The 15,477-nt window shown below is 63.4% G+C and overlaps 1 protein-coding gene across 2 annotated transcripts; it reads right to left on the bottom strand.

The window, feature by feature from the left end:
- Positions 1 to 6,694: 6,694 nt before the first annotated feature.
- On the bottom strand, positions 6,695 to 10,340 carry TMEM59L (transmembrane protein 59 like). 2 transcript variants are annotated; one of them, XM_056119485.1, is made up of 8 exons: positions 10,085 to 10,340; positions 9,256 to 9,403; positions 9,087 to 9,172; positions 8,226 to 8,381; positions 7,525 to 7,627; positions 7,263 to 7,380; positions 7,058 to 7,175; positions 6,695 to 6,859 (listed from the first exon to the last, which is right to left on the bottom strand). In XM_056119485.1, exons 1-8 carry the CDS (start codon positions 10,235 to 10,237, stop codon positions 6,731 to 6,733), a joined length of 1,011 nt encoding a protein of 336 aa, XP_055975460.1. In that variant the 5' UTR covers positions 10,238 to 10,340; the 3' UTR covers positions 6,695 to 6,730. The 2 variants fall into 2 exon arrangements, with proteins under 2 accessions (XP_055975460.1, XP_055975461.1); XM_056119486.1 differs by having other exon boundaries at positions 8,226 to 8,378.
- Between the last annotated feature and the right edge of the window lie 5,137 nt (positions 10,341 to 15,477).

Here is a 15,477-nt window from a genome sequence, read left to right as displayed (position 1 = left end):
TCGGTGCGAAGAGAAGGGGCGGGGTCTGACGTTATGGGGCGGAGCCTAGAGGGCGTGGCCACCGAAACTTTGAAAGCTCTGAGGGGGCCCGAACTAGACCCAGAGAGGCGGTACTGGTGCCGAGGTCGGGCTGTCTACGGCGAGGGGCGGGGCCTGAGCGCTGGGCGGAGTCTGTTTGAAGAGGATCAGGGATGGATGGATTGGTCAACCTAGGGGTGTGGGTGTGGCTTAGGTGGGAGGGGCTCGTGTGAGGGGCGGGGCATAGCTATATACCTGTAGGGGCGTGTCGTTCCTGGACGTGGTGAGGTATTAAGGTCTGGAGCAGGGAACCCTGTTCCTCGGAACATCCATTTCTGACCCCAATTACCTGCCTCCTCACACCCCAAAATTCTGCCCTCAGAGGATCTCCGCCTTTCTCCACTAAATACCAACTTTCACTCAAGTGAATGCCCTTCAGACCCAAACCACCTGACTCAGCCCTTAAGGACAGCAAAGCCAGCCCCATCCCAAACACCCACATCTTCAGCCACAACTCAGAGCCCCATCTGCGTCCTTCTCTTTCCATCCTTGTTCATATCTTTCTTCTTTCCCCATGGAATCTCCATGAGGCCTTCGCAAAGATCACAGAGATTTTAGGGAACCCTCCTCCTCCACTGCCAAAAACCTATCTTGGGGGCCCCAGCATCCTCTCTCCAACCTTTTTTGTTTGTTTTGGGGGCACAGCCTGTAATATTCAGGGGTTACTCCTGGCAGGCTTGGGGAATCATATGGAGTGCTGGGAATCAAACCCAGGTCACTATATGCAAGGCAAGCACATTCCCGCTGTCCTATTGCTCTGGCCCATCTCTCTCCAGTCTGAAGCTTGATTTATTTTCATCCTCTGAGTTGAAAAACCTGAAGGTCAGGTAAGGGTCAGGTGGAGTGTCATGTGAAGGAGTCAAGTTGGGGCCAAGTGGGGGAGATAAGGTAGGGGTCAGGTGGGAGGTTCAGGTGGGGATTCAGGTGGGGGTCAGGTGGAGGATTCAGGTGGGGGTTTAGGTGGGAAGTCAGATGTGAAGTCAGATAGGGGTTCAAATGGGGGTTCAGTTGTGGGGAGATCAGGTGGAGAAATCAGCTGGGAGGTGAGCTGGGAATCAGATGGGGGATAGATAAGGATCATGTGTGGGGGTTCGATGTGGGTCAGGTGGGGGGTCAGGTGAGGTGCAAACACAGCAACCTTCCCTAGTTCCTAGAGACAGGCTGGAGTGGGGGGGGGCGCTGGCTGCAGGTACCCTCAGATGGAAGCAGATACCCACCCATCCCAGTAGGGGCCAGGCCACAGCCAGGACTCTAGATTCAGAAGGTGCTCAGTTACCTCCATAGCACCACAAGCCCAGGGACACCTTGACCTGTTGACCTCTCCAGCACCGAGTAGCTCTGTAAATGCTGGGTGTGCTTGTGCACATACACACAAACATGCACACACCTACACGTGCACACACATGCATGGTCACATGCACACATACATGGTCATATATGCATACATACATGTGCATACATATACGCATGCACACTCACATACATGGCTGCACACATGCACACATACATGTGCACACACATATCCGCTCACATCCTTCACTCCCTCCAGGCCCGGTGCTGGATTGCTGGGCCTCCCCAGCCTTTGTTCCAGATGAACATGTGCAGAAGCATCCTCGCTCTCAGCCCACACGCCCGCCACACAGCCGAGAGTCAGCGGCTGCCATATGCGAATACCCTTCACAAACACCCAGACCCGCATGTGGAAGGCACGAGCCGTGGGCGGGGTTGCAGGGGGAGCTGGCCGGGAGCCTGTGGTCCGGGCTTGCCATGCAGAGTCCTGAGGCGGAGGGAAGCAAGAGGGCAGAGGACATGGGTCTCCGCATGGATCATTCTGTAGCCATGGGTGCAACTGAGCAGTTGGAGCAGACATAGTGGCTGGACATTACTGAGAGGCAACACCGCTGGACACAGGGTTCACTCCTTGACTGGTGGCCAGGAGCAGGGCACGGGAAGGCATGTGTACAAGGGCCCTTGACTCAGGTCCTTGTCTGAGCGGCTGCCCTCAGTGCCTGGAGGCATGAGGTAGTGGGGACTCTTGAGAACGCCTGCACCCATCATCACATGATCCAGGGGAACCCACAGGCCTGGCCACCATCTGGCCCACAGCTGGTGCTGCTCTCCCAATACTGGGGGCCTCATCACCTGTTCCCCACTCTGGCCCAGCTGTGGCCTGTGCCCTAGGGCATGCAGGCCACAGGTATCATCCAGAGGGTTGGGGGCCCCTGGGAGGGATTGTCTCACTCCCATCCAGCTGGCCCTTCCGGTACCCCTGGGGCTGGGACTCTCTTCCGTGGCCCCCACTCGCTACCCTTTCCGCTTCCTGCATCTCCTTCTGTCATTCATTGCAGGTTGTGGATGTGGTATTCCGGGCCACCAGCCCTACCCCAGGGGCCAAGAGCTGAGATGCAAAGCCTCATACACGGAGTGCTTCCAGCCCTGTGATGTGCAGGGGCAACCTCTGCTCAAAGTCCCAGGGTCTCCCACGCCCTGGTTGGGGTTTGTTTCTGGGTTTGAATCACATGTGGTACCAGGAATCAAACTGGAATTGGCCACATGCACCATGGATATCTTAACCCCCCTGGTCCTAAAAGTGATTCAACTGAAAAATAAAAATGGGGGGAGGTTAACACCGAGTGATAGGACTGCGGGGAGGGCCTTTGCCATGTACACGACTGACCCAGATTCAATCCTTGGCATCCCACATCCCCTTGAACTCAACCACCAGGAGTGATCCCTGAGTGCAAAAACAGGAGTCAGCCCTGAGCACCATGGGGTGTGGCCCCCCAAACAACAGCCCAGCCCAAGGGGCCAAAAAGACCGTCCAGGGGTTAAGGCTCTTGCCTTGCATGTGGCCAACCCCAGTTCCATCCTGGCAAGGCATATGGTTCCCCATCACTGCTGGGATTGATTCCTGAGTACAGCCCAGGGGTAAGTGCTGAGTCCGGCCAGTTGTGGCTCAAGAACAAGCAAAAAACAAAACTAAACTCTCAGTGGTGAGGTGGGCAGGGAACAGACATGGATGGGCGGTCCCAAGGGAGGTGGTGATGGGATTTCACAGCAAGCACACAGGACAAAACACCTGCCTCTTAGTTATAGAATATTCTGGAAGTTTTGTTCTATCGGAGAAGACCAGCCTGAGACAGACAAGCCAAGCCGGTCTAGGATAAGGCTTTTTTACACAGGAAGGCAATCACCTCACCAAGGCTATGTGAGGGTGACCTTGGAGAAGGAGGTCAGGAAGGTATGAGAACTCCTAGGAGGGATGGCCCAGCTTTTCTGAAAGCCAGGGACAGAATGTTCTAAGGTGTTCCAGGACATTTCAGAATGCCATGGAAGTGTTCAGAATGTTGCAGAATCTTCCAGGTGGAAGTCCTGTATAGGATCCAAGCCCGGGGCCAGCGGGAGCCTGAGGGATGAGGAGAAGAGGCGGCCTTGGAGCACCGTGGGCAAAACTTGGCTTGTGCAGGGAGGTGTCGACAAAGATGCATTTGAGCAGGCTCCGCAGTGTGTGGGACACAGCTGTGACCCAGGCTGCCGGCGTCCCATGTGGCAGAGGGAACATTTATTAAACCAATCATCACACAAGCCAAGAAGCAATAACTTAATTGTCAACATGATAGAGGCTTGAGTTGGGGCGCAGCGCCTGTGACCCGGGAGGTGTGGGCTGGGTCGAAGTGCCCAGGAGAGATGCTCAGGCTGGAGTGTCTGTGAGGGAACAGGGAATAGCCTGTGGGGACCCTGGGCATGTGAGGAAAAGGGTTGGGGTGAGCGCTGAGGGCAGCACGGCCTAAACAGGGACCCCTAAAGCCTTGGTTCCTGCCTGTACAGAATCTCCCCTCACCCCAGAGGGAAGGTCTCGGGTCTCTGTCTGTCTCTAGGGAGACGCAGCCTGTGGGTGAGGGCACCTGGGCAGAAACTCAGGCCCGTTGCCACAGAAGGAGAATGGCTGGTTGCCATGGCAACCTGGTGATGGGGAACTCCTCCTGTTACCTGCCTTCTACCAAGTCTGCCCATGGTGGGGCCCCAAGAGAGAGAGGAGGGGCCTCGGTGACTTGCCACATGCTGGGCAGAGCCAGGGGTGGAGGCAGAAGAGGAAACTGAGGCCCAGTGAGCAGCAGAGTCAGGGTTTAGCCAGGTCTCCTGGGCAGGAGAGACTGCACAGGCTTCACACAATGGTGGCCCATTCCATCTGGGTGCATATTATCTACCAGACAGACCCACGAGCACAGAGCTCGGAGTCATCCCAAAGCAGAACAAAGCAAATTCCCAGGTCTTCTCTTCTCTGACCCCATGGAGGAGAATCCTCTCTCACGAGACTCCAGGAGGAGCAAAAATCTGCAAGAAACTCCAGATCCTACCCACCCACCAAAAACCACCGCCACCTCCTCCAGGCAGCTACTCCCCCTGTCCTGCAAAGGACAGATTTCTCTCACACCACTGCCCATCGTCCTCACTCACTTTTCTGCCCACACACCCACTTCCTGTTCACAAGGCAGCCCAGGCCTGTTCTTCCTCGACAAGTCCTGAGGATTCAGAAGGAAAGCAAGAGGGTGGCATGGTTTTGTTTTTTAGGGTTTTTTCTTTTTAGTTTTTTTGTTTGCTTGTTTGTTCTTTAGTTTTTGGGCCACACCTGGCAATGCTCAGAGGTTACTCCTGGCTCTGCATTCAGAAATTACTTCTGGTGGTGTCCAGGGGACTATATGGGATTGCAGGGATCATACCTGGATCAGTTGTGTGCAACACAAATGCTCTCCCTGCTGTCCTATAGCTCCAGTCCCTGGCTTGTTTTTTGATCCTGGTTCAAATCCCTGGCACTGCATATTGTCCCCTGCACCCTACCAGAAGTGAGCACTGAGTGGCCTCCAGATGTGGCCCCCAAACAAAAGTAGCCAAAGATCAAAAGGAAAGGCATGGGGGACATGGAGCTCCCCTACAGGTAACTCTGGTGAAGTAGCTGGGACCCTCACATGCTCAGAGTAGCTGAACCGGTCCCCTCAGGTGGGAAGACAGTGGTCACAGGCCAGGAGCAGCCCTGAGCCAGGCCCGGGACCACCAGAGGTAACAGGGCTTCTGCGGGGCTGCAGGAAATGGAGTCTGTAGCGGTGAGGGCAGGCTCGGGAATAACACAGAGTGAGGTGCAGTGTGGCCCCAACATCAAAGCAGCTGCCATGCAGTGGCCTCACAGGGAGGATGCTGCATCCCTCTGCTGGGCCCCTGCTGTTTATCAGGAAGTCACACCTGGTCCTGAGATGCAGGGCAGGCTGGGGTGCAGGAATCCCACCCCACCAAGCAACTCCCCAAAACTGTCTTCCCCCAACCTCCCAGGCTCCCTCAGCCCCAAAAAGTTCTGCACACCTCATTCCCACCTGCAAGCCAGTGCCAGAGACCTGGAGTCAGAAACTGATCAGAAACATTCAGAACTGGAGACAGGAGCAATTGGACAGTGGGGAGGGCATTTGTCCTGTGACCCAGGTTCAATCCTTCTATCCCCAGTACCCCATCCCATATGGTCTCCTGAGCACAGAGCCAGGAGTGACCACTGAGCATCACCAGGTGTGGCTCTAAAAACCACACACACACATACACACACACACACACACACACACACACACACACAGAACATGAGTCTGCATCAGTGCAGATACTGGAAGCCGCAGGGCCAGGTCGGGGCTGGAGAGAGCACAGTGTATGTGATCTCGCCTGCACGTGGCCAACCCAGGGTTTGCTCCCCCAGCCCTGCCAAGAGTGATCGCTAAGCACAGAGCCAGGAGTCAACCCCGAGCATAGCTGGGTGTGGCCCTGATGCCAGAAAGTCACAAAGCTGGCAGCTCTGTGGAGAAGATGAGAAGATGGAAGCTCCCAGGCCCTGTTCCCCTTGTGTTGAGGCTCCTCCTGCCCAGTCTGCGCCCAGGAAATGCCCTGAGGCTGCCCTTGGGGGCAGAAATCCAAGCCCAGAAGAGGGGGGGTGGAAAGCAGGCCGTCACACCACCAGTGGACAAAGCCACCTACCCATCATAGGAGGGACACTGGGGACCAGACAATCCTTCCCCCCAGTTTGGGCAAGTGTCACAAGTCACCTTTCCAGGGAGGCCTCAAGTCAGGATTATCCCCATGGGCTGGGTAGCAAGGGGCTGCCCCTCTGGGTAGTACCTGGTTGGCTTACTCTGGTATTCCTATATATACCCGTCTCCAAGTAAGGGCCTGTGCAGAGGGGGTTCTTTGGGCCAAGGGGAGAGAAAAGAAACCAGCTCAGCAGAGTTCTTTGTAGAGAGTTTATTCCTCCCTGCAGGTCCCCCAGTTGAGCCCTGTCCCAGTACTTCCCAGGGTCATGGAGCAGGCGTGGGGTGGGGGGACCCTAGATAAGGCCGTGTCCCTGGAAACTCAGCCCCACAGAGAGGGGGCGGTGAGGGGCGAACTGGAAGCCGCACAGAAGGCGGGGGATGGGGGTAGGGGATGAGGGGTGTCACAGACTCAGGCAGCAACAAGACTGAAGACAGAAAAAGTAGCACACTGTGAGAAGGGGGGACGGCCACCCCCTGCACCGTGGGGCGGGGCTGTGGGGAGAGGGCGGGGCGCGAGGAAAAAACCCTCCCTGGACTTGGGGACAATGCGGGCACAGAGAGGCCTCCGGGGGCTGGGGGAGGGCGAAGACCTACAGCTTGGTCAGGTCCAGCTTCAGCTTGTAGGGCGGGGGACTGTCCCCAAAGGCGGGCGACGGAGGAGGGTACAAGGACCAGTCGGTCTCCACCATGAAGCCTTTGTGCTGCTCCAGAGTCAGGGGCTGCAAACAGGACATCAGAGCCGCCCACCAGCTAGGCTCCGCCCCCCGACAAAGTGGTCCAATCCAGGACTAGGGAGAAGGCCCCACCCACCCACCATAGACCCCGCCCACGTTCCAGCAGCCCCACCCACCCACTATAAACCACGCCCACTTGGCATCAACCCCACCCTCCTGACAAACCATTCCTGCTCTGCCCACCTGTAATTTGAGGTGCTGGCCAGGCGCTGTCACCAGCGTGGAGCAGCTGAGCCAAAGCATCACCAGCACAGACAGGAAGAGGCAGCAGGCCAGAATCCAGCGAGGCAGCCCTGAGCGCCTGCCACAGCACAGTGTGTTTAGCTGGGGAGTCTGTGTGTCAGGCAGAACAGTCCCCCAGCCCCTGCCTCAGGACCAGGCCACCCACCGGGACATGCAGCTGAGAAAGTCATTGTCCTGTGGGTCCTCGGCGTCCACCTTGGCCTTGCTGCTGGTCTTCACTCGGAATTTGGCCTTCCTCGCTCTGTCCAAAGCACCCAGGGGGTCTGAGAGACCCGCAGGAGAAGGTAGGTCAGCTGGGGCCAGTGGGTCATCGCTTTGGACCAGATGCAAGACCAGATGGGGAGGGAGACGGGAGCTGGAATCCCGGGGCAACCCCCAGACAAGGTGGTGCTCTGGCAAGGCCTTACCTACGTGCACCTCCAAGGCCTCAGGGTGGGGTCCCCGCCATGTGACCTCCACTCGCTTCCGCTGGTACCCCTCATGCCCCAGGGCCTCCACCATAGGCTGAGTCTAGGCAGGAAGATAGCACAGCGTGTCCTTAGAAAGCCAGAGCGGAAGCACAGCAGGGAGGGCGCTGGCCTGGTACATAACCCACCCAGATTCCATTCCTGGCACAATCACTCCGAGCACTGCCAGGAGTGATCCCTAAGTGCAGAGCCAGGAGTAAGTCCTGAGCATCACTGCGTATGGCCCAGAAACAAAAACAAACAACCTGCCCTGTCCCTGTTCCAGCTGGCGCATGAACCCCTGCATGCAGCGAGGACACTTCCCTGCTGGGGGAGGAGGGAGCGCTTCAGACATGTCCCCCCCGCAACCACAAGAAGTGACCGAGACCAATCTGGACATGCCAGCGAGGCTTCAGTCTAAGGAGCCTTGGGCACCCATCCTGCTCTCAGGATGGTGGAGGTCACCTGGGCAGGGGCCATCACAGAGCAGAGCAGAATCAAGGTGTGGAGGAAGATGCTGAACTACTGGATCCAGCTATGACTGAAGCCCACCCACTTCCCTTGTGGACTTTGCATCTCATAAACCAAGGGATTAATAAGCCCCCATCCCACTTCTTCCCCTGCTTCCTCCTCTCCCAGACACACCCTTGCTGGCTCCTCACCTGGAATACCACCACTTTCCCGCTGTCGGTTTGCAAGTAGTAGGTCCAGGTGGAGGAGACGAAGCCCTGGGCTGAGCTGATGAGGTCATTGCAGAGAGTGGAGAATAAATCCAGGAAGGAGACGGCCCCAGTGGGGGCTTTCAGGACTTTTCTCTGCTGATGGGAGGCCCCAGGCACAGCAATGTCACCCAGCAGGGATGACTTGCCACAGACCTGCCAGCTTAGCTGGGTGCTGAAGAAAGCGGATAGCCCTGAAAAGGGCTGATTCTCTTCTGGGGGGCAGTGGTGAGGCCAGCCCACACTCAGCTCGAGGCGCCCAGCCCTGGCACTGTCACTGTTACCTCCCTGTACTGTTCACGAGGTGAAGAGGCAACTCTGAATGGGGGGAGGAAGCATTTCCAGGGCAACCCCAGTCCATGCACCTGTGCCTCAGTTTCCCCTGCCATGGCACTCCTGAACCGGGACAGGTGAGCAGGGGTTAGTGATGGGGGGGGGGGGGGGCTGGGGAGCTGATTTGGGTGTGCTTGGAGAGTTGCTCCCCCAAGCGCCAGATCCTGGGAAGTGGGCGTTAGATCGGGGCTTGGCATCTGAGGGGCTTCTGGAGGTGCCAGCAGGAGTAGCTTTAACAGCACTGCAACCCCAGGGTGTGATGGCAAGTGGAGGACGTGAGGAAGAGCTGGAGTCAGCTGGGTGCAGGCCTGGACACCCCAATAGCCACCCCCCCCGCCACCCCTAGCTCTGTGTTCAGGAAGGCTCAAGGCTGTAACTTGGCTGGGGACAAGCAGGGAAGCCCCCAGTAGGGGAGTGAGGCCCAGGGGCCAGAGGACCAAAACAGCCTTGTGGTGCCCAACCTGGACTCACCTTGTGGTCCGGCTCAGGGTTGGGGTTCCAGCAGCCCTCACTGCAGGCGCGCTGCTCTGCATCCTTCACGTAGGCCTCTAGGCAGGCTGTGGGCAGGCGCGGGACCCCGTGAGGTGGCGGTTCCTGCCTTGGGCCCCCCCTTTCCCGGTCCTGCCCCTGCGGCCCTCACCTGCTTCACACTCCGCCTGGGTGCCGTTGGACTTGGCGCTCCGGGCCACGAAGCGGCAGATGGAGAAGAAGCGGCAGCCTCGGTCGCAGGCGCTGACCATCATGGCCCGGCCATACTTCCTCTGCGGGGACTCGGTGGTGTCCTCAAGCTGGAGGGGACACGGGGCTCAGGTGTAGGGGGGCAGGGCTGAGGGCGCGGAGGGGGAGGGGCATAGGCACTAGTGGGCGGGGCCACGGGTTCGGGGTGGGGCTAAGGACGAGGACAGGGACAGGGAACATGGGGGCTCAGAGGGATGCTGAGGCCAGAGGCAGAGGGGGAGAGGTGATGCCAGCTGAAGCCCTGGGCAGGCTGAGAGGTTTGGTCCCAGGCCCAGGTGAGGGCGCTGGGGTGCGTTGGGGGAGGAGGGCTCAGTGCCAAGGGCACTAGGGCGGGGCTTGCAAAGGGGCCAACAGGGAAGATGGGGTGAACTTCCCCCAGACCTTTGGGAGAAGCTGAGATTGAGGGGTCCTGTGGCCTGGGGAAGCTCAGAGGCTGGATCTGAAAAGAAGCTGACCGGGCTGCGCTGGGGGCGGCGGGGGTGGGCGGGGGAGGGCCGCTGCCTCCAGAGAGTGGGCAGTGAAAAGATGTGAAGGATACTGGGGCGGGGATGGCAGATCGGAGCGGCGTGGGGGCTGGGCACCAGGTCCATGGCCGCCAGCCCATTCCCGCTCACCCCCGCGCTTCCAGGGACCCACCCCACCCTTCTTCGGCCGAGGAAAGCGCAGCCCCGAAGCCTTGGCTGGCCAGGGAAGACCCCCACCGTTTCCCAGCCAGACGGCCCGTTGTTCACCTGCGGGGACTGCGGTCCCGAGTAGCGGTCGCGGCAGCGCTGCTGGCAGGTCTGCGTGTCCCCGAGCTGTGGGACGAACGGGTCGCGCGGGGCGGGCGCGGGGGCGGCGGGCGGCGCGGGCAGCAGCAGCAGCAGCAGCGCCAGCCAAGCCATGGCCGGGCGGGCGCGGGGGGCGCGGGCACCGGGGTTCCGGGCGGGCTCAGAGGATGCGGCGGCGGCGGGGACCGAGTCGCTGACGTCACCCGAGCGAGGCAGCCTGGGAAGGGGGGGCGGGGGATGCGGAGAATGGGCGGGGGAGCCGCGGCGCGCGTGGGGCGGCGGGACAGGTGGCCGGTGAGCCCCACGGTGAGCCCCGACACCTGCCCCCACCCGGCCTCTCCACCCGTCAAGCCAGAAGCCAACATGGGTGGGCAGGCGGAGAGTTAGTGCGGGGGTGACGCGCTGGTCATGCAGAACCACCTGCTCTGAGCCCCAGCACCCCACAGGGTCCTCCCAGACCCTGCAGGAGTGCCCTTAGCGCAGGGTCACAGAGGGCACTGAGGGAAAAGAATGGGGGTGGGGTGCAAGGGAGTGAGGGGTTTTGGGGGGTATAGCAGGGGGGACTTCCCCAGGTGTCTGGGAAGCGGGCCACAGGGGAGGGGGCTATAAAGTCAGGGGGGCCGAAGGGGGGACGGCTTGCAACGCACTGGGTCCCCTTGGTGCTGAAGTAGGGGACGCGGTGTCTAGGGCCGCCGCCGTCTCTCTCGGGAAGCCCTCCCAGCCCCTCCCGGGCGTCCCCGCGGGATCCACAGGCCTGACCTATCTCGCCTCTGCTTCCCCGATCCGGGGAGCTGTTCGACCCGGGGCCGCGTGGGAAAGAGGGTTCAGATGCGCAGATGGAGCTGTCGGAGCTATGGACATTTCTGATTTTCGTGGAAAAACTTGGGGTCCACAGGGACGCTGGGGGTACAGCACGGTCACTTAAAGCCCAGGCTGGGCGTTCGCCCTGGTGGGGGCTCGGGTCGCGCGCCCGGCGCAGGTGCCTGGCGGGTCCCCGGCGCCTCCGCGCGCAACTCTGCGCCACGCTCCGCCCCCGCAGACGGGGCGACCGCCACGCGGGGTCGGCGGGGCAAAGGGCGCCGCAGGTTCCGGGGCGGGAGGAGGGGACCTGGGGCCGGCGCGCCCCCTCCCCCGACCGGCCGCAGCGCTTTCATCTCGGCGGCCTCCGCAGGCCCCCACGTGGCTTAATCAGGCGCGGCTGTGCCTGGCGGACCCGAACATCTGGATGCCGGCGCGGCCCCTCCCCCGCCCCGCCCCGCCCCTCCCGACGAGGCCGCAGCGACCCCGCGGCGAGCGCCTCCCCCAGCCCCCTGGGCGGCGCGCGAGCGGGGACCCCCGCGTCTAGGTCGCCGCGCGCCAGGCCGAGCAGGGCACGCAGACAGGGCAGTCAGTCCCGTGCCCCGTGCCCCGTGCCCCAGATAGGGACACACCGACGAAGCGAGGAGTCAAACCCCACACTCAGTGCCCCAGCCCCGCCCGGCCCGGCCTCCCGCGATTCCCCGTACTTCCTGGGAACGCTGCGAGGGCTGTCTGACAGATGGGGAAACTGAGGCACAGGACCCGCCATAAGCAGTGCCGCCCCGGTGGCAAGTGGGAGACACCGAACCAGTCGGAGGAGAGAGGGGGCTGCCTGTGGTGGGAGGGGCGGCAGGCTTAAGCGGTGTCCTGGAAAGCGCTCCAGGCAGAAGGGGAAACTGAGGCTGAGGGTGGGCCACCAGCTGACCCAGGTCGCCCGGGAAAGGCGGTGAGGCGGTCCGCTGGCCGCCCCGCCCTCCCCCTTTCCGCTCCTCGTGGCCGCGGGGCGGGAGCGGAAGGAGGATTCGACCCCGAGCCTCCCAGGTGAGCCCCCCGCGCCCCTCCTGCGCGTCCCGGGGGAGCGGCCCCAGGTGAGGGGCGGGCGGGCCGGCGGGCGGCCGGGGTCGGGTTTCAGGAAATCCGCCGACATTCCTTCGGGGCTTAAGAGGGAAAGTTGACTCGGCGCCGCCCCTCGCCCCCCCACTTCCTACCCCCCGGGGCGGCCCGGCGGGGGCGGCAGGCAGGGGGGCGCTCGGCTGGTCCCCGCGTGAATCAGCCGCGGCCGGGCGTCCGGGAAGCGGCGGCCGAGGTCAGGGCGGGCATCGTACAAGCGCCCTTTGTCCCTCGCCGCCCTCGCCACGACCCCGCTGACCCCCACCCCCAAGCCGGGTCCCGGCCGGGGAGGAGAGCGGCAGGGTGGCGCCGGCGCAGGCTGACAGCTGAGGGGAGGGAGCCGGGGGTACGGCTGCCCCCCACCCCAGGACCTCCAGGCTGCCAGGGGGCTTCCGTGGGCTGGGCTCCCATGCCGGTCCAGCACCCCGTTTGCCTGGGCTCAGCGAAGCAATAACCGTGGTGGCACCCCGAGGTCCTGCCCCAGTTCTGCTGTGCCAAGACCATGTCCAAGGTCAGCCCCTCAGTCTACCCAGCCCCTCGTGGGAACTACAGCCAGTGACACAGGATGGCGCAGGGGAGGGGCTGCTCGCCGCAGCCCTGCCACACCCTGGGCATTCCCACGGAGCTGGCGCTGGTCTCCCCCGACAGAACAAGAGCGGCGTCCTCCGCCTGTGCCCAAAGTTCCCAGCCACCGTGGAGGACTTGGGTCAATATTTGCCAGAATTCTCTCATCCCTTCTTGCTCAGTCAGTGGGGTGTGGGGTGTGGAGGAAGGGATCATGCTGCAGACCCCAAGGCAGGCAAGATGCCCCAGGAGTGACCTCTTTCCTTAAAGTCACAGGTAGGGAGCAAAGGGCAAACAAGGTAGAGAACACAGGGCAGGGTGGGCGGGGTGAAGAGTCTCAGTAGGGCTCCTGGGCAGGACCAGAGAGGGCTGGCCACTGGTTTGGGTTGCACAGCGCAGCTGGCTTGGGCCCGACAGGAACCCTGCCATGATGCACCGAACCTGGGTTTCCCTCTTAGAGGCTCTGAGGAATTTTCAGCCATGGGGTTTGCAAATGTTGGGGGACATCTCTACCCCCTGTGTGGGCCCAGCCTGGGCTCTCTCACTGGGCATCCAGCTTGAGAGGTGGGAGGAGGGGGTGTTCCCAGGACAATTTAAGGTTCCTGGGAGCTGCAGGGGGGCGCTGCTCTGAGAAAGTGGGACACAGAGAGAGAGAATGGAGGGGGAAAGACTGGGGGCCCACATCCCTGTCAGGGCAGCAAGCAGTGTGCAGTGGGCCGGCAGAAGGGAGGAGTTGCGGGGGTGGGGGGGGGCTGTAGCCGCGGGATTGTGGGGCCAGATCAAGTGTGGGATGGAAGCAGGAGCCATTCGGGGTGTGGAGAGGGGACCCGCCAGGCTCCCTGCAAAGCTGCTGCCGCTGTCCGGGGAGCGGGCGGCTGCGGAGAGGCGGCACTCGGGGCGGATGGGCTGGGGACAAGCTGATCTTACCCCAGCCGCACGCGAACCGGATTCACTGATGGATTGGATGTGGGGGACGAGGGGAGGGAGAACTCCACGCGCGGCTCCAGGTCTCCAGCCGCGCACCTGGGCGGAGGGGAGGGGGGCTTTTCCCAGGCGGAGGAAGGGGGGAAGGAGCAAGGCTGGGGTTGGGTGGGAAATTACGGTTGGACTCCTGAACGCCTTCCAGGAGGAGGCTGAACTGCAGGCAAGGGGTGGCAGGCCCCCTCCACGGCACGCTGGGCCGCCGCGCTGCGGGGGACTGCACTCCCATCGCCCAGAGGTGACAGGCTAAGACCAGAGACCGCTTCAGCCGCCCGGCAGTGCTAAGTGGTGTGTGGCGTAGGGTCTGCCCACAGCCCAGAGGCTGGCAGAGGAGGAAACTGAGTCACAGGTTTGGCTACCCTGCCCCCGCCCCAGGAAAGGGCTGCGCACCGCCCCTTTGTACGGAGCCCGGTGGACGCGGGGCTGGAGGGTCCGCAGAGCCCCGCCACGGCCCTCCTTCGACGGCCCGGGTGGCGTCTGTGTGGCGGGAGTCTGGGCACCGTGTAGGAGGGTCCTCCCTGAGCCCCCTGGGCCCTCTCGCGGCCCCGCGGGGACGGCTGGCGGGGGGACTCGGGGCCCCTCCTCTGCACGCGGCTGGGGGCGGGGCGGAGCCGCCCCGGAACTCTCCAGCTCGGCTCCCCCTCCCCCGAGGCGCGGAGGCCACGAGCCCTTTTATCTCGGGCGCCCGCCGGGGGTGGGGACCCGCGGAGGGGGCCGAGGAGCAGGGCCCGGGAGGGGTCCCGAGTCCCCGGCGGTGCCAAAAATAATAAGCCGGGGAAGGAGCCTTGCGCGCAGGCAGGCATGAGCTCGGCTGCATGAGCTCGCGCGGGCCGCGCGTTACCTGGAGCCGGCGGGCGGCGGCCGCCCAGCGATTACTCACGGCCAGGCACACCCCACCCGCGGGCCGCTGAGCGGATTTTTCCGTGGGGGGAGCCCCTGAGTCCGCAGGGGGCCGCCTCGCCGCTCTCCTGCTGCGAGTCCCGCTGCCCCACGTGCGGGGCCGCGCGGGGCCCTTTTCTCCGCTCCCGAGCCCCCCCCACCTCAGCCCGGTCCTGCGCCAGGGGGACGGGGGAGCTCGGGCGAGGGCCGGGGACTTCAGCTTTCCGGCCTCGGCTCCGTCTTCCCTCCAGCGAAGCCAGGGGCCCGAGGCTGCGCGCCGGAGCAGGGAGGGGAGGAGGGCAGGGATGGCAGGGGGGCGCTCGGCCGGGACTCCTCGCGTGCCGAGGGCGTGGGGCGCGGGGGCTCTCCGACTTTCCGGACCCTGGGGAGGAAGGGGGCTGGAAACGGGAGCGGGCGGGGCTCCCCGGACCGCTCGGTGGGGGGGCGGGGCCTGCGGTGGGGTGGGGGCCGAGGCTGAGGATGGGAGGGGGAGCGGGCCCAGGTTGGGGGCCGCAGGGGACACGTAAGGGGTGCCGGACCGCGCGCGGGGGAGCGGGCGGGGGTATGGAAAGGGGATGGGGCACCAGGTCCCAGATTGGGGGTGGGGAGCCGGGAGCCGGCGGGGTTCCGGAGGGAAGTCTCGGGCGCTAGGGGTTCAGTGGGGATACAGGGCCCGGGACCCGGCGCGCGCGCGGTGCGCGGCGGGGCGGAGGCCGGACGGGTGGGGCGCGTGGTGCCCGCGGGCGGGCGGGCGGGCGGGCGGCGGGGAGGCCGGTGCGGGGCCCGCCGTCCCCCCCCCGCCCCCCCGGGGCCGGGCCGGGCCGGGGGCGGGGCCGGGCGGGGCCAGCGGCGCATTAGCGCCTTGTCAATTCCGCTGCTGGGACTTGCTTCGGCCTCTGCGCCCGCGCCCAGCGACGTGCGGGCTGCCCGGCCCGCGCCCTCCCGCGCCCGGCCCGCACCCCGCGCCCCGCGCCCCGCGCCGCCGCCGCCGCCGCCCGCCGCGCGCCCCCGGCAGCGCCGGC

The sequence above is a fragment of the Sorex fumeus genome, unplaced genomic scaffold (assembly GCF_029834395.1).
Source record: "Sorex fumeus unplaced genomic scaffold, SorFum_2.1 ptg000041l, whole genome shotgun sequence".
Classification (NCBI taxonomy): Eukaryota; Metazoa; Chordata; class Mammalia; order Eulipotyphla; family Soricidae; genus Sorex; species Sorex fumeus.
The sequence above is the reverse complement of the archived record's forward strand: the minus strand, read 5'-3'. Positions and strand labels throughout refer to the sequence as shown.

Bases quoted from the DNA above. Each gene is read 5' to 3' on its own strand.
- TMEM59L (XM_056119485.1), bottom strand. From the start codon at position 10,237: ATGGCTTGGCTGGCGCTGCTGCTGCTGCTGCTGCCCGCGCCGCCCGCC. The intron at 8,382-9,086 runs GTGAGTCCAGGT...GCCTCCCATCAG, and splicing joins ACCCTGAGCCGGACCACAAG to CAGAGAAAAGTCCTGAAAGC. The intron at 6,860-7,057 runs GTGGGCAGAGCA...TCCTGTTTGCAG, and splicing joins GCCAGCACCTCAAATTACAG to CCCCTGACTCTGGAGCAGCA.